The sequence below is a fragment of the Nilaparvata lugens genome, chromosome 2 (assembly GCF_014356525.2).
Source record: "Nilaparvata lugens isolate BPH chromosome 2, ASM1435652v1, whole genome shotgun sequence".
Taxonomy (NCBI): domain Eukaryota; kingdom Metazoa; phylum Arthropoda; class Insecta; order Hemiptera; family Delphacidae; genus Nilaparvata; species Nilaparvata lugens.
The window spans coordinates 55,809,661-55,831,848 of NC_052505.1; the positions used below are offsets into that span (position 1 = coordinate 55,809,661).

Consider the following 22,188-nt stretch of genomic DNA (forward strand, 5'->3'; position numbering starts at 1 on the left):
CGCTCGGCTTGTTTACCGTTCTCACGGCCTGCCATTCGCCGAGCCGAGCGCATGTCGAAGCATGTCCTTTTGTACTGTGTTTTTGTTGAGTTAGGTGGAGGTTTTAGAACTAGTTACTAGTGATAGAGTTTTTGGAAATACGAGCAGGAACCGAAACATAGGAATCCCGTCAATGAAGAACATAAAGATAGGAACAAAGTGTATGATGCTTGGAAACGGATTCAATCAAATTCTCGATAGAATGCTCATAAGGAACTGAAAAAGAAAAAAGAAGTCACAACAGTTCTTTGCTTCAACAATTCTTTTCTTCAACAGTTCTTTGCACAACAGTTCTAAACAACAACTAGACACCGACCAGAGACCACGGTTGCTCGCGTACGTCCGAACGGGCTTGAGGTACGACGTGCACCCCGAGTCCCACCGAGCCACCCCGCGCCGTATGAACTGTTGGCTCGCAATTCCAGAGACTTCTCGTCGATCTGTGGCAGATCCAAGGACGTCTGTGACTTGGCAAGTCACGCGTCGTGAGAACGAGGCTTTAGTAGTTTAATAGATTATAGAATATAAATTTTAAGAAAACTGAAATTCCCAGCTGGATCCTTACAGAGAAAATATGGTGTCACATTTCAATGTAAAGATACAACCGAAAATGGTTGTATCCACTTCCAAACATTTATAAAGAAGGCAATCTTGGTCATTCCATTGTTTCAAGCATAAATAGCCCAACTAAACGAATCTCTGCCCTTGTTGATTTCCACCTCCAACCCATTGTTGCCTCCCTACCCTCTCATATCAGAGACACCTTCCACTTCATAGATATCCTTAAAACCCCTCGAGCATTTCCTTTCCTCACGACCCACACCCTTCCCCCCTTCAACCACCTTCATAGTAAACTTTGTCAAACTGGTGCTCACAAGCAATGCTTTCAGGTTTGAAGATAAATATTATCTTCAAACCCAGGGTACAGTCATGGGCACCAGGATGGCACCATCCTATGCAAACCTATTCATGGGCCTCCTTGAACAGGATTTCCTTCCCAAACAAACCCTATCACCCCTGATATGGCTCTGTTTCATTGACGACATATTCCTCATATGGCCTCATGAACATGATACCCTCTCACACTTCCTCAATCATCTCAACTCTAACAACTCTGTCTCCTTCACCTGGAATATTTCTGAATCCTCTGTAACAATATTCATTGATCCAATTGTGAATGATGAGGATTATGCGGATTATCATTAGAAGTCAGTCTGTTATAACAACTTGTTTTGCTGCTTTGCTTTCTGCGTTGTGTAGTGTCGACTCTGTAAGTGTGTGCGTCGAAGTCACACTACTAGGAAAATCAACGATTATCCTGGAGCATTAGCTCGGTTCATGACCTTATAGGGCAAGTAATTTGTGTCCGATTGATTATCAATCATGCCTTATTTGGTTAGGAATTTGGAAAATAGCTGTTGCTTGGTGGGAGAATGTATCTTAAATTATAGTTGTACAATTCCATTCCATTGGCGGAAATTGTGATGAATATTTTCAATAAAATGGTAACTGCCAATCACACTTAACGTTGGATAGGTTCCTATCTAGTATGGACGATCACACAGCTCCTAGACCAGGCAAGCGTACTGTGGGCTTCATTCAGTGTCTGTCCAATGCTGGTTGCAGAGCCGAATAATGTAGTCTCAGTATTTTGTGTTAAATTTTGCTTTTATGCCAGCTCTAGACTTGTTAGTATTTGGCTGTGGAACCATCTGTTCCAATAGCATGTTTTAGTTTTGTCCGCTTCAGTAAATGCTTCAATTAAGAAGAGAGGATATCAAATTTGTCACCTTACAATGGAAATTTTCCTCCTATAACCGCTACTAAAAGTATGTCATAGATTTTAATATAATAAAGGAAATTATTATTGATGAAAACTTCCATCGAAGTATCAAATTTATAGTGATAGATACATTTGAGTGTAAGTGTATTGTGATAGTCATTTTGATTCCCTTGTAATGGAAGATGGTAATGGTAATTCAAACTGATGAGTGATGAAAGAAAATAAACAGTACATGCTCTTGTGGAAATGTTGAGTACCTATAAGAAGGAATGAAGATATTTTGCTTGATATTATCAACCTAATTGTTTGAGGAAGCTATGAACCTTAATTTAAATGACAGTATTTTGTGATATAGATTGTATTTGTTTTGCTTATTCTAATGAAAAGCTTTCTTATTTCTTAAGGAAACACCTAGCATGTGATTTATTTTTAAATTACACTATATATGTGATTCATGTAAGAGAACAGACTGAAAAAACTAACAACAATACTCGAAAGACCTTGTTATGGAAAGTTTTCCAATCAACTAGTGAATTAGAGTTTGGTATTATGGAATAATAAATATGTACTCACCTCTTTGTATATAGGGCATGACCCTGACTACAAATAAATCAAGATATAAAAGTAATGGCTATTTGTATTTTAAAGTTTTTTTTTTATATTTGAGTCTCTTATAGGAAGCACCTAAATAATTTTGATTCTATGATATAGCTGAAGTTAAGTTCATTCGTTTTATTCTAACAGCGGTCAATGTACGAGTTCATCAATGTATGGGTCCAGGAATGTCTCGTGAACGTGTGTCTTCAAGCCGCTGAGATGCCTCTAAATCGATGCAGTCCTAGAAGCTTGGGGTATGCTGTCTCCTGACGTGTAGAGCTCAATCACAGAGCCTAAATTCAAATTAAAGAAACAGCTTTGAGGTAGCAACTTTCTCCAAATTGAATAAACGTCCCAGGAACTCCGGATGTGGCAGAATGGGTTTTAGTGACTATAGGCCTCTAAATCGATGCTGTCCTAGAAGCTTGGGGTATGCTGTCTCCTGACGTGTAGAGCTCAATCACAGAGCCTAAATTCAAATTAAAGAAACAGCTTTGAGGAAGCAACTTTCTCCAAATTCAATAAACGTCCCAGGAACTCCGGATGTGGCAGAATGGGTTTCAGTAACTATAGGCTTTCAAAAAGGAAGGGTGAAACGTGAACCATCCAATTAAAACGTGCTGGATTAGAATCCTTCTTCTGTTAAATCGTAAATTTGAGATGTGGAAATTGGGGATGGATAGATTACAAATTTTATTAATTTGGTTCGAGTAATAGATTTTCGGTTGTATCTTTACATTGAAATGTGACGCCATATTTTCTCTGTAAGGATCCAGCTGGGAATTTCAGTTTTCTTAAAATTTATATTCTTTAATCTATTAAACTACTAAGAGTTGAATTAGCCTATAAAATGTTTAAACGTCCATCAATGTTTTGTAAATGATATTTTCATCATTCGTTTTGATGTCACATATTTTTTGAATAGTTTTCCAAGGTAGAATTCCGTGATGAGAGTTTTTTAGGAATATTTTGTCTTTGATGCTTTCATGATAATTATAAAGATACAGGATGGATATTATCAACATTTGATAGTATTTTGAAAGTTTCCAAGTGTGTTCTAAATGTTCTAAAAGTTTTCTGAATTTTATGCTGATCTTTCTTTTTAAAAATGTATTTTTATTTATGATTAACTTCTGAGAAATATCTATGGTAACATTCAATTTTTTCTGAAATTAGAGTCCTTCAAGCTTCTCATGATTCAATCTGAGATGTTTTCAATGTAAAGCAGACAGAGTAGGATACTATCGAATTAGCTATATCGGAGATAACTTTCTAAATTTAGTGATTCTATTTTCGATTTTCATGATGTAACTGCATTCTGTTTTATTAACGGTTGAAGGTTAGGAAATGCAGAAAAGCTGAGAAAACGCTAATTTTGGCTTACTGGATAAATTGGTATTTAGGAGGTCCTGGATAAACGCATTTCAATCTTCAACTTGGTGCCAACCTAACAAAGTCAAGTCAACTCAATGTGAACCTTGGGTTCCAGATGGAATAAGCACCCCTACTTGCTTCAAGACTTTTCCATTTGATATTCTATTTAGTACTAATTTGAACTGAATTGTTTCACAGTTGGGCAGATGTTATTTAAAGGAGGTGCTGACTCACCAAAGAAAAGCGGTACGATGCTCCTTCAAGAAGATGAAGAGGAAATCACCAGGTATGGAAGCTTTCTATTGTTATTGGAATATCTATTCTCCTCTACATCTTTCTCTCTCTTATCACATCCTCTCTCTTATCACATTCTCTCTATGTTTCTCATTTTAGATTGTCTCTTGTTTTCTCTCTCTTTCCTCTTTCCTCTTTCTCTCTCTTTTCTCTTTATCTCTCTTTCTAGGGTTGTGTGGCAGAGAGGACCTAGAGTTCTAACTATGCCTCTAATAAAGGCAATCAATCAATCAATCAATCAATCTTGTTTTCTCTTTCTCCCCTTTCTCTCTTCCTATTCCTCTTTTCTCACTCTTCTTCCTTCTTTTCCTGTCGTTTTTTTTTTGCAAAGCGCGCGTGACCTAGTTTTAAGACCCTGATGCTCCAATGCTCCTATCGTTTTGTCTTGCTTCATGAATAGTAAGCCGAGCAAATTTTCAAATTGTACACTCATGAATCAGCCGTTTGAAATACGCATGATCAGCTGTTTGAAATTGACTAGAAGAAGAAGAAGAAGAAGAAGAAGAAGAAGAAGAAGGAGAAGAGGAAGAAGAAGAAGAAAGAAGAGAAGAAGAAGAAGAAGAAGAAGAAGAAGAAGAAGAAGAAGAGAAGAGAAGAAGAAGAAAGAAGAAGAAGAGAAGAGAAGAAGAAGAGAAGAAGAAGAAGAAGAAGAAGGAGAAGAGGAAGAAGAAGAAGAAGAAGAAGAAGAAGAAGAAGAAGAAGAAGAAGAAGAAGAAGAAGAAGAAGAAGAAGAAGTAGAAGAAGAAGACCTTACATACGTCGACGCGAAATTCAAATAACCACAAAGCCAAATAACCTCGAGCCAAATAACCACATAACCATATAAATATATACACATACACACACATACAGACCAATGCTCAAAAACCACTTTTTTGGACTCAGGGGAACTTGATACGTATAGAAATTCAGAAATTGGGGTAATTTAATTCTTTCGGAAAGCAATAATTTCCTTACCTATGGTAATAGGGCAAGGAAAGTGAAAATACTATGCTACTTCAAGTTATCAATTGCATGCAATTAATAGTCCACACAACAGCTGCTTTTTCACTAAGTTACATTAAGGTATTGTATGCAGGCGTCATTGCATGCAATTCATAATCCACTCGACAGCTGATTCATGATGAATGATCCCATAGTCTGATTTTTACTCCAATATTGGCGTATGAAGGAGGTTCCTTCTCATGGATGGGATAGTTGTTCACCTCAATTTCAAATTATATGGATTCCAAGACTTTTGTAACTCATTCTTATTCTCTCAAATTTCATTTTTCAATCGATATCATCAATAGAAAAGCTTCTCACACAATGTTATTTCAATAATAACACATTTAATTTCTTACCCAATAGGTCAGGAATTAGTTCATACAACAGTGTGTTCTTTAAAGCACCCGTGAGATTTAAGACACGTGTTCGCTCGCTATGCTCGCTCACTTTGTGTCTCAGCCCTACATCAAACTCGTGCATTGAAGACCCCTATTATAGAACTGTTGTATAAACTACTATTATTTTACGGTTGTATTGAATAGGTCATTGCACTACTACACAGCAGAGATAAGCTACGTGGTGGGACGCGAATGGATCTACAAGTCTGAGTTGGGATCTGAGGGTGGTGACTCTCTATACATCGGCACAAAGTGGCAACGTGTAATCGGCAACGCTGAAACAAAAACCACGTAAGTCACATTCTACCTAAAATTACCTTCATCCTTACCACCTAAGTCACATTCTACCTGAAATTACCTACATTCTTACCACCTAAGTCACATTCTACTATAGTAAGGTCCTTGTTATAATGGCAGTGAAGAACGATAGGGAAACATCATTGCTGATTCTCTGCCTTGCAACTGCTTTCTATAGAAGATAGCTGATATCAGTATTTGTGATGTAATATCAACTGTTCATTCTTGTTTGAAACAATCAATTATTATATTTTATTCAATAAGAATATATATTTCTCAATGATGAAAAACAAACCTTTATGATTGAAATTAAATATTTCGTTGATTAATTCAGTATTCCAACGTTGATGACCTGGGAAACGATATCACTATCTGCTTTGTCGTATGATAGACTAGGACAGCAACACTTATGTTTATCAAAAACTGCCATTATAACCTAGACCTCCAAGTTGGGATCTACACTACCACACACGCACTTGCATCTTCAATTACCGACAGACGATGAAAGTCTCAGCTGTTTTCCCAAGGATGAATATATATTATTCTTATCATGTAAGTTTTACACGTATATTTCAACGAGAGCCCCCTTCCCACACTTAGCGTTATTGCGATTTGAGCATTACACATCGTTTGTGCATCGTTTGTGCACGAATGTGCTCGTACATGTAACGTTTGTGCAGACTTTTTAAGCAGGGAAATGGATCGTTGCAGGATTGAGGTACAGTAGAGTTGACAAGGGGGTCAACTTATGAGTCATCACAGGACTGAGGTATAGTAGAGTGGGCGAGGGGTGCTGGGGAAATGCTATCCCCAAAACAGTCAGAAAACTCCAATTTTCGGTTCAATCGATTGTGCTTCGTTTGTGCAAGAAAATGCACGTACATGAAACGTTTGTGCACACTTTTCAAGCAAAGAAATGGGTCATCACAGGAGTGAGGTATAGTAGAGTGGGCAAGGGGGGCCAGGGGAAATGCTATCCCCCAAACAGTCAGAGCACTCCAATTTTCGGCTCAATCGTTTGAGCTTCGCTTGTTCAGGAATGTGCATGTACATGTAACGTTTGTGCATACTTTTCAAGCAAGGTAATGAATCGTTGCAGGATTGAGGTACAGTAGAGTTGACAAGGGGGGCTGGGGAAATGCTATTCCCCAAAGCCTAAACCGTCAAACACTCCAATTTACGGCTCAATTGTTTGTGCTTCGTTTGGGCACGAATGTGGCTGGATCAGCCACAAAAAGTATCATTCAATGTCATACTTTCGTTATATTGTACTATGTATGTCGAGAAATATATAAGGAATGAGAGAAAAGCACTACAACAGCAATAATAAATAATTATCAATCATGAGCTATTTTCTTATAGACAGTGAGTTTTTGATAAGTTTACCTCCTCACTGTGAGTTGAAAAATTTTTTTCCTGTTCAACCCTTCCTTGACTGTACTAATATCGGTTACTGATATTTTTGCTTCAGATATGAATATCGATGGAAAACTATCACTGTTTCTAAGCACACTCAACAATAAAATTTCCATTTATATCACTCCAACTTATACCATTGTGCAAAATATCACTGTGAGGACAATATAGATGGTGATGATAGTTGAAGGTAAAAATTGTGTAATTTTCACAATACAAGTTGCATTGTTGTCAAGTGTACGTGGGAATCTGTATTAGATAGAGCGCTCTACCTAGTCTCAGGTTGTAGAGCACAAAATTACGCTCAGAGGGATTTTGAATTTCACATCTAGATTGTAACAATCGGGATATATTGTTGATCAAATACTGAATATAATATTTTGTTTTCAAATTCCACTAATTTTTGAAAAATCATAACTCAGTAATCATTGGAGATAGAGAAATACGAATGATCTCTTTCCATTCAGAATTTTTTAATCTTGAAAAAAGGCAGGAACAAATTTCTCTGTCCGATCACTGGTTTTGCGGAAATCTGGTCAGCTGAAAACTGGAAAATGAGCCGAAAATACGAGGTTTCTGGGCCACCTTGTATATAGCACAAGGAAATTTTGCATGACGAATTTGGTTCTGGACTTCTAATAAATAACATAAATAATATTATATTAAAAAATCAGAACTACAATAAAAATTGCAAGCACACCCCCTCCTTTATGTCTATACTGGACTATTTTTGTACATACATTGCCTGGACTGACAGATTAATTTTTTCAATATTGTTTTGGGATGATCCGTGCTCTATAGTAAGGTTCACGTTATTATGGCAGTGAAGAAAGATAGGAGGAAAACGTTGCCAAGTCTCTCCATTTTTCCACTGAGTGTACCCAGCTTCTACTCAATTCATCCCATTGAATTTGATCTAATAATAATGATCATTTCCTGGATTAAATAATCAATTCAATGTCAAATTAATCGAGAATATATATTTTTCCATAATTTGATTCAAAAAATTGCTTCCATAACTGAGATCAAATTTTACTTTTATACAAACCTGAAATGGCAGCTAATTTAAAAAGCAGTGATACACCAATCTGAATTTCAAAACAACAGAAATTAAGTTATTTGGTGGGCATTCTATTCCAATTTCTTTAAAAAAATATAGAAAAATATAAATCCTATTTGAAATAATTAATTTCAATGGAAATGATTCTAAATAACCTTCCAATATTACTTATACCAGTACGAGTAGGTCTAACCTATATGTGTAGTCTAACTGAAGCATGGATGAAGTCTAGGATGGTTAGTGTTATCAACTTTTAAAATGTGAATTCAGGTATTTTAATTTGTGTTTCTCATACGGTAATGTCTTAAAATTATTTTATTGTTACAAAAATACATTTTAAATTAATTATACAACTTGTGTACTAGAGTATTTTGATAGAATGGTGAAAAAATGGCAGCTGAGAATTGTTTGTCTACTCTTGTACAGTCACTGTCAAAGGTAAAAATAAAATATTCTGGCAAACAGACAACATTGCTAAGCTAGAGAGAGATAGCGCGATCTGTTTTGTTGTATGATAGAAAAGGACAGTAACATTATTGGGTACGCGAACCTGACAGGAGTGAACAGCGACTATCTCATCCAGCGACACCATACGCCAGCGACAGGGAAAGACTGTTTTGAAAGAGTCTCGAATTGGCGTTAGCGTTAGGCGTCAAGCCCGGACACTTTTACATTCGTACAGAAACGACAAAGTCAGACACATCGAATCTCTGACACGTCCAAAACAAGACGGTTAAGTTACACCTCTTGGATGGACTGTACTACGCAGAGCTGGCTTGTTTTCAATCAATGGTCATTGTTTGATGAATCCCCATGTAGGCTATTCTTAACAAGACCATTGACAATTCATTTCTGAAACCTATCACTCTATTCTATCTCTCTTCGTAGTAATATCGGGCGATGACTTATCTTGTAACTGAATAATTCGTTATATATCATTCCTTTTTTGTGCAATTGTCTCTCTTTTCTGCATTTATTTGGAGCATAAATAATAGAGCTATTAGTAAATTTCTTGACACAAAACAAAAATAACACCACTTAATACTTCAATTGTCAAGATTAGTGAGTACACTGAAACCTCTCGATAACGATATAATTCGTAGTTTTGCCATCAAAAACACTGTAATTAGCATTCCCATAAAGCTAAATACACTAAAATGCAATTGTAACAAATAACTCCAGTAATGAGTTCATTGAAAGCTCTATGGATTCACATAATAATATAACTAGAGACAAATTGATATTTAACGATATTTTCCAATATCCATTCATAGAGGCTATATTATGAATTAATTATGGGTAATGATGGGACCAGTATCCATGATACAGTTTTCCGAGTTTTGTTCTATCAGCCTCGATATCGCAGAACTTGATATATATTCGTCATCCTCCAAAATTTGTATTAAACGCTAGGTCCCGTAAGCTACAAATTATAGAGGTTCTACTGTGTTCAATGTAGTCTACTGGAGGGTGAATATACTCGAACATTGAGAATTTTGAAGATAATGAAATCTTTTAATATTGTTTTTCATTTTGAAATTCCTTCTATCCGAAAACCAGCAATAGACCTTTGAAACAATTGGTCTATCTTTTCATATTCCCTAACTTGTAGGTAACCGTGCTTCGCAAGGCTCTATTTTAAAACTTTGCAAAATGAAAACTTGAGGTAAAAAAAAATTCGGAATTTGAAAATAGGCCTGTAACCATCCTCGGTTAATGAAGAATCTTTATGCAAATTTCAAATCAATCAGTCCAGCAGTTCAGACGTAATGATGTGTCAAACATAATTTTCCTACATTACGTACGTGTATGAGCCAGCTCTTTCCATTATTATAGTGAAGATGATGGATAGATGGATGATTTATCAGTATTTTTGAATGAGAATAACTTTTGAACGGTTGGAGATATCGGTGCGGTTTTGATGCGACAGAAAATCTGTTATTCTTATTCCAATAGGATCCCCAATCATACCTATCATCTAATGTCCCTTTAAAAAGGAATGTTCAGCTGCTTCTATACAACAACTGGAAGCATGACAAATTGAAATCTTGAAGAACTGCAAATAGGCATGAATAACCATCCCTGGTTAATTAAGAAATTATATGCAAAATTTCAAATTAATCAGTTGAGTATATTTCAGACGTGATGATGCGTCAAAGATGAATCCCCATTCCTCACGTTTATGAGCCAGTCGTTTCCTTTATTTTAGTATAGAAAACTGAAGAAGACATAATACTTGAAAACCTCACAGAATCATTATTGATTTTTCAAATACATCAATGAATATTCTAGTATCGATTAGATCCTCCTCAATTCGAATCAGGCAGCCTTTTGTTCTCCCAATTCCAAACAAAATACCTAAAATGCTCATTTCACTGCGAATTCGTGTCTGATAGTACATCATAACTGAAGAATAAAAATAATTACTTATTTTATTGTGATCTATTCATATTTCCCTCATGAAATTCAATGATAGGCCTACAGCATGAAGACCATGTCCATTTCATTCGTACTGTTGGGAAAATTTTACATGAAAAATAATTATTTAATAAAATTCAAGTTCAATTGTAATGAAAACAAATTCCTTCGAAAAATAATTGATAATAATACGTTTCGAGGGGAGAAATTGAGAACAAAAAAATTGGGAAGAATCGAGATTTGAACCGAGTAACCATCGCTCCGTAAGCTCGCATTTTACCGTTACGCTACACGGCGATTCGGAAATCATCGACTTGTAACAGCATTAAAAAAAACACACTTCTGGGCTGCAACAATGTAGCCTATTGAAGGAACATCATGTACGGTAGCATAGATGAAATTTGAACACTAATTTTAGAAGGAAAATTGAAATTCGGGCAATATTGGAGTAAAAATCAGACTATAGAATTATTCATCATGAATCAGCGGACAAGTGATTACACAGATGTGTGAAGATTGCTGTATTTCCATGAGATCTATAGTATCAATCAGGTACTTCGTGTTCACAGAACTACTAGTTATATAAGATAGAACTCCTGGAAGACTGGATGTGTGAGCATGTTGTCAATGGAAATGAGTAGAATACAAAAACTTTGAAAAGTATAATAAAGTTGAATGAAATCAACTCCAATAATATTATTGTATGGCAAGATTACGATACTTATGAGCTCTACTTAGAAATCCTATTATATTAAGAGGGCAATTTCTATATAAATTTCTATGTTTATCTGGTTATTTTTATATCTGGTTATTTAAATCCAACGGATCTCGAAAACGGCTCTAATGATTTTCACAAAATTTGGATCATGGTAGGTTCATGATATAAAAATTTGATTGCACTAGGTCTCATCCCTGGTAAAACTCGCTGAAGGACATTGAAAGGATAATTAATCCTTGGAAAAATAGCTGCTGAGACTTTCGTCGTCTGTGGATAATAAAGTGAGTGAGCGAGTGCATCTGTGGAAAATCAAAATATCTCATCCCCGAAATTCATAAACTGACGTATAGCCAGCTGTAAAACATATACACGACCTCAAAATCGAAATTCAGGGAAGAAACAGTTTTGGGCTGTGCCTGTTAGTCCTTCCCCAATCATTTTGTTCTGTTTATCAATAAATAAATAACGAGCAAAGCTCGATGCCCCGATATTGGATTGTGAAACAAGATAATATTGTACTGGAATGTAACTAGTAGTTCTGTGAACAGTAGACCTCACGCAGTTTTCTCATCCACAAGTATCTGATGTCACCTGTTTGAAAAGTTAACAATCTCAGTTCACGTTTGAATTTGTATTCCATATATCATATGATTCATACAGTTCTGTGATAATCTTTTCATCTGATGAGAATTAATTTTACCAATAAAAATATTATATTTCCTTCAGCATTATTTAGTTCATTTGATTATTTTAAATCAACTATTGAATTTTTGTTTTTAAAAGTGAGAATATTGATAATGATGGGCTCGCATAATAATACCAATATCGGGGCACCGAGCTTCGATCGTTATTTATTTATAAACTATTGATAAACAGAACACAATACTCTAAAATGATTGACGAAGGACTAACAGACACAGCCCAAAACTGTTTCTTCTCCGAATTTCGATTTATACAATATAAATAGTCCAGAAAGTAGGCTATGTTCCATACACTTGAATTCAGGTTCAATTTTCAGTCCAAAAATTTAAAAACAAAAAAAGTTCTAATTAAGATTATTTACAAACCAAATTGAATAATAAAATAACACTCACGCATCACTTAATATTGTCAAATAATGAATAACTTTGAAAATTATTATATTCTCTAGTTTAGAATCATTATCATGTCATGTCAACAAATCGGATTATTCTGATCAAGTCGATTAGAATTTCTAGATAATATTTCTTGCTGATTGATTACACAGCTTGAAATAATTCTGTCTCTCTCCCACACACGCATCTTCTGTTTCGACAGACAACGAAATTATCATCTGTTTTTCCATGGATGCATAATTGTTATCCTTTTCATGTCCTTCAGCGAGTTTTCCCAGGGATGAGACCTAGTGTAATCGAATTTCTATATCATGAACCTACTATGTTCCAAATTTCGTGAAAACCGTTAGAGCCGTTTTCGAGATCTGTTGAACATGAATAACAAGGTAAACAGATATAAAAATATAAACAGATTTACAGAAAATGCTCGCTTGATATAATAGGATGACTGAAAAACAAAATATCAAAACCAAAGACTTTAAAGATGCATATCTCTTCAAGATCTTTGATTGAAACTGTAGACCTTATAGAAATTGACACGGCTTTTCCAGACATCTGTGTAATCCACTTGTCAGCTGATTGATTATGAATAATTCAGAGTATGGAGGAATTCTTCTTCTTATTATTCTCAAAATGCGAAATTTTGAAGAACCATTATACATCGACGCACAGTTGAAAGAGGAATTATTCCTGCCAAATCTCATCAAATTCTATCAACGCGTTTGGCCGTAATTGCGTTACATACAGACAGACAAAAGAAAATCCGAGTTGAAACATAGACCTCACTACGTTCGGTCAAGAAACTGTGATATTAGAAAACGGGATAAAATAATAAAACTCATCGATCCCGAATTAAAGTATATGGTTCAAGTAAACAGTGGAGAAACTCATGCTTAACAAGGGGACTAATGAAAATGAAATTACCCTCAAATAAAAACACTGTTTCATCTTTAACTGTGTTTAAAGATGACTATATGGAAGCATTACTGGAGGAACCTGATAATGAAAAGGAGTCAGGAGTCAGTTCAATGCAGATTTATGTGCAAGTTAAGTCTGCATGGATCAAGTCTAGCAGCTCTAATTGATACTGGTGCTTAATGCTGTCTTATTCAATCTGATTTACTCAACAGAATTGAAGGGCTCACCAATTTACCCACTCTTCCCTTGACCGCAACCTCCATTCAAGGAATCAACAGCTGTCAAAAAATTCGTATCAGTACTCAATGCTTATTAGAACCTCAAATAGGGGGCCAAGCTTTTCCTTACACCTTTCTTGTGCTACCTGTACCTCTCTCAAGCACACCTCTTATTCTTGGAACAGACTTTCTGCAACATTTTGCCTGTATTATTGACATGCAACTGCTGAGGCCACAATTATACTAATGAAATCAGTCAACCAGATAACTGTCCCAATACAGTATGAAGCCAACGGCAGAGAGATAAAGCAAATCATGAAATTTGACTGTTTTGTCAATGATATCCCACAGAAAATGAACCAGCAAGAGTTAGAAGAGACCTATGAGAACTTCCACACCTTTTACAGTAATCCTCAATCTAGCTTCAAGGATCAAGAAAATGATATTCTTATAGGAAAAACTCTTGAAGAAATCAAGAGTCAAACTAACTGGAGTGAAGAAGAGAAAAGGATGACTGTTGAAGTGATAACAAATCATAAAGAAGTCTTCTCGGAACTGCCTGGGAAAGCAAGTCATGTCACCTGCAAACTTGAAGTGAAGCCACATAGCAAATATTATAGAAAGTCATATCCAATACCTTTTTCCAAACGTGAAGCAGCAGCTAAGGAAATCCGGAACATGAAGCGCATGGGAATAATTGAACCATCTTCATCAGCTTACAGTCTTCCAATAGTCTGTTTAGCCAAACAGAATGGTTCTGTGAGGTTGTGCCTGGAGGCACGAATGTTGAATTCAATTCTTGAAGATGATCGAGAATCTCCTGCTCAAATAGATCAAGTACTACAAACTTTTCACAATAAATCAATATACTCTACATTTGACCTGAACTCAGGATACTGGCAAGTTGAAGTGGAGGAAGAGTCAAGAGATTATTTATCTTTTGTATTTAATGGACAAAATTACCGCTTCACACGACTAGCATTTGGAGTGAGAAATGCTATGGCGATCTTTATAAAATGTCTGAGGAAAGCACTCGGTGAGGATGTACGTGACTTCTGTACCCTCTACGTGGATGATGGCATAGTTTCATCAAGCAATCTTCTGGAACACTGCAAACAGTTAGATGTGATTTTCAGTCGACTCAAACGCTGTGGGATGAAACTGCGTTTATCAAAGTGCCACTTCTTCAAGAACCAAGTTACCTTCTTGGGGCACATTATATCATCAAATGGTATTACTCAAGATGAAGAGAAGCTATTAGCAATCCGGAACTTCCCATCACCAACCAATCGTAGGCAACTTCAGAAGTTTGAAGGATTTCTCCAGTTCTATAGATGCTTCAATCGCCAGCTATCCCATTACACAGCCCAGCTGAGTCATGTCTTATCATCAACCAAACTATGGAGGTGGACAGAGAAGGAGGAAGCCATTTTCCAACAGATAAAAGTAAACTTCCTGCAAGTAATTATGCTCAGACATCCTGACTTGTCCAAACCTTTCTTCATCAACACAGATGCCTCCCAGTATGCTCTTGGAGCAGAAATTTTTCAATTGGATGAAGAGAATGAAAAACAAGTTATTGCTTTCTTTAGTAAGACCCTCAACCAGGCTCAGCACAGATACACAACCACTGAGAAGGAGCTCCTAATTATAGTGGAAGTATGCCTAAAGTATCACACTCTGTTACTTGGTCACAAAATTTTTGTTAATACGGATCATAGAGCACTTACCTTCTTCCATACAGCCAAACTCACCAATAATCAACTATCCCGATGGTTCATGGCTCTTCAAGAATTTGATCTCCATATCACTCATCTGCCAGGTAGATTGTAATGCAACTGCTGACTTCCTGTCACGTGGAATAGATACCTCCTATGTCCAGGATACAACATTTCAATGCTACCTTTTTGATCGCCACCAGGGCCTGGAATATCCTCAAAACATTGTGCCCATAGAACACTCACACACCCTGACTGCACATCAGATTCAAACAGAGCAACAGATGGATTCTCATATCAGAAGGCTATACCAACAACTTTCCCTGGGTCATCAACCTGAACAGCTTAATTATCTGCAAAGATATCGTTTGCATGAAAATTTAGTTTTCTATTGGCAAGATGCAGATTCTTCACATTGGAAACTACTAATTCCATCCAGCCTCGTAAAAGACGTTATCAAGGAAACCCATGAAAGACTTGGTCATTTTGGAGCCAGGAAAATCTATTATGCCATACGAGATACGTGTCATTTTAAGAGAATGTATAGTCGAGTCACCAAGATAATAGCAGCCTGCGATGTTTGTCAAAAAACCAAGCATAATCGCTTCAAGATAAGAGGAAAGATGATTCCTATTCTTCCTACTGAGCCCCTAGATACTATTTCTGCAGACATTTATGGTCCATTACCTGTTGCTGCTGGAAGGAAGAAGTATGTATTTGTTGTAACCTGCTTGTTTTCAAAGTATACCAGATTCTTCCCAGATGGTAAAATCACTGGTGATAAATTAGCAGATCTTGTTGTGCAAAATTGGTGTGCAGATGTTGGCAAGCCTAGAACAATTCTAGCTGATAATGCCACATATTTTAGGAGCCCAAAATGGAAACAGAAATTTGCTGAGGCAGGAATCAAAGTCTTGTACACCACACGATATAATCCTAGTGCCAACCCAGTAGAAAGAAGGATGGATGAGATATCTCGATTCATGAGAGCATATGCTAGTCATGCTCATACTCATTGGGTCAGGTATCTACCCTTCCTTGAAGAATGTCTAAACCACACCTACAATGAAACCATTGGCTGCACTCCACATGAAGTGATGACTGGGAAGCCTAGCAAATATTTCCTAGAACATCTTATTCAATTCCCCTCAGAAAAAGAACCACCCAAACCAGAACTCATCCAGTTAGTACAAAGAAAACTAAAGAAGGCGGCATCTTCAAGAAAGAAGTACCATGATGCCAGGAGCCGTTCTTCTGAATACCAGCCTGGACAAGAAGTATTAGTTCGCTTGCACAAGTCCTCGGATTCTTTGGGAAAGTTGACCAAAAAGTTTTTCCATCTTTATGCTTGACCTTTCGTAGTGGAAGCTGTCTCGGATAACAACACTGTGAAACTTGTTAACCCAGAAGACAACTCCACATTGGGCTGGGAAAATGTTCAAAATGTTAAGCCATATAACCGAGCCAACTGAGATGGGAACACCAAAGATACTCTTTGTAACCATCTGGCTATATTTCTCATTTTGGTCTGGCCAAGCTCAAACGTTTGCTACAGTAAACCAAGACTGTACTGCCAGCAAGGAAAGACAAATTATCTTCAAGTTTTCACTGCAGTCAGGCATCTGTCAGAGAATCTCAACACTTGGAAAAGACATCATGACTACAAGATCATCAATGCTTTATTCCTGAGATTTCTACACTGGATCATCGGTCAGAAAATACAAAATGAAGACACTGCCCAAAAGAATCCTCATTATATAGCAGATATAGCACTGACTTGCACAAGCTACAGATTAAATGTTAAATGTTATTATATTATATTTTTTGTTATTATAAGAATGATAAATCAAGTGCAAAGCACATTATCATATTCATAATCATTGCATGGGTTTAATATTTGAGAAATAAAAATTAAAAAATCTATAAAAAAATATGTTTATTAACCTAAACAATACGGCGCCCGAAAAATTATTATTATTCAATTATCATTATAATAAACAGTATTATTAATCTCTAAATAAATACTATTCATTTGCATGAATAAAAAAAAACAAACAAAAAAAACAATTTATGATTATCATATAATTAATTATCCTTATGCCCAGCATGTCAAAGCAATTTTCTATTGCAACAAATGTTATGATTTATCATTCTTCTTATCATAAGTGTTATAAAATTGTATGTTATCCACTACTACCATGTGAAAAATTTAAGAATAATGAACTCAAATGTTGTAATAAATATACTCAAGAAGGATCGTCCACAATTTATCAAAAAAATTATGAGAGAATAAGTAAATGAACAAAACCAGAATAAGTCATAATTTATTGGAAAATTGACATCAACAACTTATACGATAAATTGAGCTTGTATGAAATGTTATCTAATTCAAAAAGTTTAAAGCCTAATTACCATGGACTGCCAATATTATTATCATTATCAGCTACTACCAGAGTTAGTATTGTCAAATATCACCTTCAGGAACTTATAGAGCATAAGAGCTAAAAATGCTTTGCTCATAACTTGTATAATGGGAGTCATCTCCTTTGTCTCTGCACATTGTGCAAATATTCATGGTTATCCTGTGTGATACCATTATATTTTTGGATGTGCCAACGTGCAAATATTTATGGTTATCCTGCGTGATACCATTATTCTGTTATCTTAGATATTTCTGTTGCAAAAGACATCAGATATCAAGTAGCATTATTCTGAGTTGTTTAAGGCGCATTGACCTGCAACTCATCAAGTGGGCTTTAAGCTTCACACTTGTAAGAAATACACATGACAATATGACTGTGATATTTCAATAATTTAATAATCGTTGTTTTATATATAAATATACCGTTTTAAAATCAATAATTTGTAATCCTGAAGGTGATAACCAGAGCTGTGATATTTATGTTTGATTATTGTTAATGTTTCAAGGTGGCAAAATGTCCTGATTTAAATGGTGTATTATTTTTATGGTAAAATATTGGTCTCACTAAAAGTTGTGATCATGCTTTCAATTTCTAGAAACCTTAATCAAGGAGGCGATGTCACGACATATTTTACAATAACAATGGAAACAGCTTAAATCAAAAGAATTCTGAAAGTAGACACCAATCTCTGAGTACATTATCTCCTATTTCCGATAACAGAGAGCGCTCCTTTCCATACAGCTGATAGATTGGTCAGCCAAAAACAAAAATATTCCACAGATGATAATATTTTCCAAATTATTAAAAAAATTAAAGTAATTCGAAATAAAATGAAATATCAAATTCCATTCACCACCTATCCTATGTCCTTCCTTAATTTGACAATAGTGTTTGACGTCACATCTCGGAAGTGCGGTGAAAGAAAAATCTTATCGTTTGTCGGGTGTGTGTCGGATCGTGCCGTATGATGATGTGCTGAGAACTGAACGTGCTTCATATGTGAAGGACAGATAACACATATATGTCGCTGTCGCTGTCGTATTGTGTCGACCGTTTCTATGAGGACTATATCTATATATCGGTGAGTTGATCAATAATATATATTATATTGCCAAATTTCCCTGCATAATCCATCACCACCACAGGTGTAACTTAGGCCTATTAATTGATGGAGTTATTCGGAGCAATTACAAAATGAACCTTTTAAAATATACAAATATGGAACTAATTTAAATTTATTCAATAAAAATAGGCCAAAGTAGTAGTGGATATTTCTAAATTGGAATTTCAAGAATATGAAACCCAACAATATATATATATATATATATATATTGTATAATATATATGTATAGTATTCATATTGCAATCATTAATTACTGAAGAATGAAAGAATAATTTACAATTTTTTGAATTTAGCTTAGCTTATATTCATCCTAAAATGGAGAGAATATGGAATTCTGTGTGATTCATCGTTCATCACATATTTCCTGGATCATATATCGACAATCTACAGCTATGAAAACATTGAATATTTTTCTTTGAAACACTGATATAACTTTTTTTTTTAATTGGAAACTTTACCGATAGATATTACTACCAATTGATTGAGAAGAATAATATGTTTTCGGAATAATGAATGCTGCATGACTAAGCACATAGGAAGTCCTTATTGAGGTGTGAATGAACATGTTGATTGTCAGATAAATTTCATGATTCACCAAATAAAGTAAAGTGTAACATGAGCTACATTGGCGGTACGAAGTTCGCTGGGTAAGCCAATTGTAAATTAAGCTTTATTATCAATAGACAACACTGAAAAAGACAGGCTCAATCACCAGGAATACTATAAATCTATGACGGACCAGTAAGCCATTAATTTTGAGTAGTTCAATTACTTCCATCATGGACACTTGATACATTATGGACAATCAATACGTATGAAATTTATTAGCTACTGTACAGAATAAAAAAATTTTGATTGCAGTGACCCCGACTACTGTATTATAAATAACCATTCGGATCAAATATAAGGAATTACTCGCATCTCTCATCAACTCGTAATTTTCATTCACAAAATATTAACAAAAAATATATATCAAGTTATATTTAATAAACTCACGGCTAGTACTCGAGTTTGTCTTTTTCTGGCCATGCTACAAATAAATGTAGGTACATGTTTGACATTTTGTTTTTGTAATCTTGTTGTCTATTAAGAAAGTATTGAATGTGATTTTTGATGGCAATGAAATTTAGATTTGAGAAAAGAATTATCAACAAACTCCTAACCAGAGAAAAACCTTTGTGCTCTGTTCTAATTGGAGTGTATGAGACTCCATATACAGCTGATAGAAGGCGAAAACTGAAATGGCAGAGCATAAAATGATGGAACAAGCACGTGGTAAGCTCGCGCTGTCAATCAACGCAAAATCAATTCGATCAGCTAATTGATGAAATTGTTTTAAGCTTTCCAATGATTACAACATATGTTAGAATATCATGTGTCAACTATCTCAGTTCCATATGGAGTTCACCTTACCATAAGCTTACTTAATAGGATCCTTTTTCATCCTTTGAAATCCTTAGAGGCAAAATATCTCAAAATCATTCTTAGTGCGCATCTAGCATGTTTGAAGAATATTTGTGCGAAGTTTTAAGTCTGTAGGCCAATTAATTTGAGCTGTAGTGTGATTTTATTTCAAAATTTTCGAAAAGTGCCCTCTCCTGGACCCCCCTGTGCTCCTGATCCTGAACTCCTGAGTTTTTAGGCTTAGTAGTCTGGGTTGTGGTGTGATTTCAGTTTCGGGGCTTAGCCTTTTAGATATAGAAGAAGAAGAAGAAGAAGAAGAAAAGAAGAAGAAGAAGAAGAAGAAGAAGAAGAAGAAGAAGAAGAGAAGAAGAAGAAAAAGAAGAAGAAGAAGAAGAAGAAGAAGAAGAAGAAGAAGAAGAAGAAGAAGAAGAAGAAGAAGAAGAAGAAAAGAAGAAGAAGAAGAAGAAGAAGAAGAAGAAGAAGAAAAGAAGAAGAAAATAGATTATTATGTTGCTTTGGCCAGTGATCTGTATAAATGCCCTGTAACAAGTAAAGGTGCGTCCACACATGCCGAACCGAACCTCGAACTGCGCAGCAAACCGTGCATTCCTCCGAACATCTTACCTTTCAACGAACATGAGCTTATGTTTCATAATGTTAAAAATCAGCTGTTAATCATTCGCCGTACCGCACTCCGAACCATTCGCCGTGCCGCTTGCCTCTGTTCTAACTGCTCGCCTCACCTCACTCCGAACGCTGAACTTTTCAGCCAATCAGAGCCCTCGATTACAATATTCGCCGTGCAGCTCGCTCCACAATATTTTGGCTATCCATCACAATTGGAAAACATGCGAACATGAATACAGAAGTATGGGCAATTTTTTATTTGATTAAATTCATGTTATGAAGAATTCATTGTTACGAATGATGAATTGATAGGTGCTTATAAATATTTTCTAATTCAAATGAAATAACTTCTGAAAAAAAATGATTGGATAAATACCAATATTGAATTATTGTTGATCAAGAACTCAGTACCTACATCGACAATTCATTCAACTAATTCTGTATTGATAAAATTATAATCATTTCCTTTATTGATAATCAATTTCATCAATCAATCATCAACTAACTGAAAATAGTACTTCAATTTCCATGAATTTATTAATAGAATTATATAAATCTAAAGTATAGGTCATATCTAAATTCACAAAGAGTTCGATACTTGTTGGCAAGATAGGTGTTATTCAATGCAGAAATCATTGTTATTTTACTAAAAGATAGGATAAAATGAATAGTTCTCTTTCAGGGGGAGTTTTGACAACCCACAAAACTCATTTTTCATTTGAAGAAATAATATCAAAAAGGTGCATAGGACCTTCCTTTTTCGTTCATCTTGCCAAAATTCCCCTCATTTCAATATTAAAATTTTCGACTGACTGTACAGTGAGTCAATCATTCTATCAAGGCTCGAATAATTATGATATTTTAATTGAATAAAAATGGTAGAGAATAATTATCTTGTAAATATCAACACCATTATTTGAAGACATATTAACTGCATGCGTTTTCTTATTGCCGAAACAGCATTGATAAAACTGTAGGCGTTTATTTGGCAGTCTCAAAAAACTGTTCTAGCTGAAAAAATAATAATACATGTCACGTGTAGGCTTATACATTGCATCAGGAAAACGAAGTTCAAAACTATGGTTTTCCTAAACATATGTTTTTGAGATAATTTCTTTGATGCAGCTGTTTCACATTCACCATTATAAATTATACAGAGTTTGTGAAAATAAAAATATTTATTGATTACCAAAACAATACTATTATTATATTAATGATAATAATTAATTATTGAAACAATACTTTTATTATATCAATAATAATAATATTATTAAACATATTT

The 22,188-nt window shown here is 35.3% G+C and overlaps 1 protein-coding gene across 2 annotated transcripts in view; it reads left to right on the forward strand.

The window, feature by feature from the left end:
* The window catches only part of LOC111054806, a 724,817-nt gene that overhangs the window by 612,852 nt on the left and 89,777 nt on the right, over nucleotides 1-22,188 (forward strand). For both annotated transcript variants that reach the window (XM_039419907.1, XM_039419906.1), the window contains exons 17-18: nucleotides 3,992-4,079; nucleotides 5,617-5,763. In XM_039419907.1, coding sequence (XP_039275841.1) covers nucleotides 3,992-4,079; nucleotides 5,617-5,763 — 235 coding nt within the window. The remainder of the gene's footprint in view (nucleotides 1-3,991; nucleotides 4,080-5,616; nucleotides 5,764-22,188) is intronic.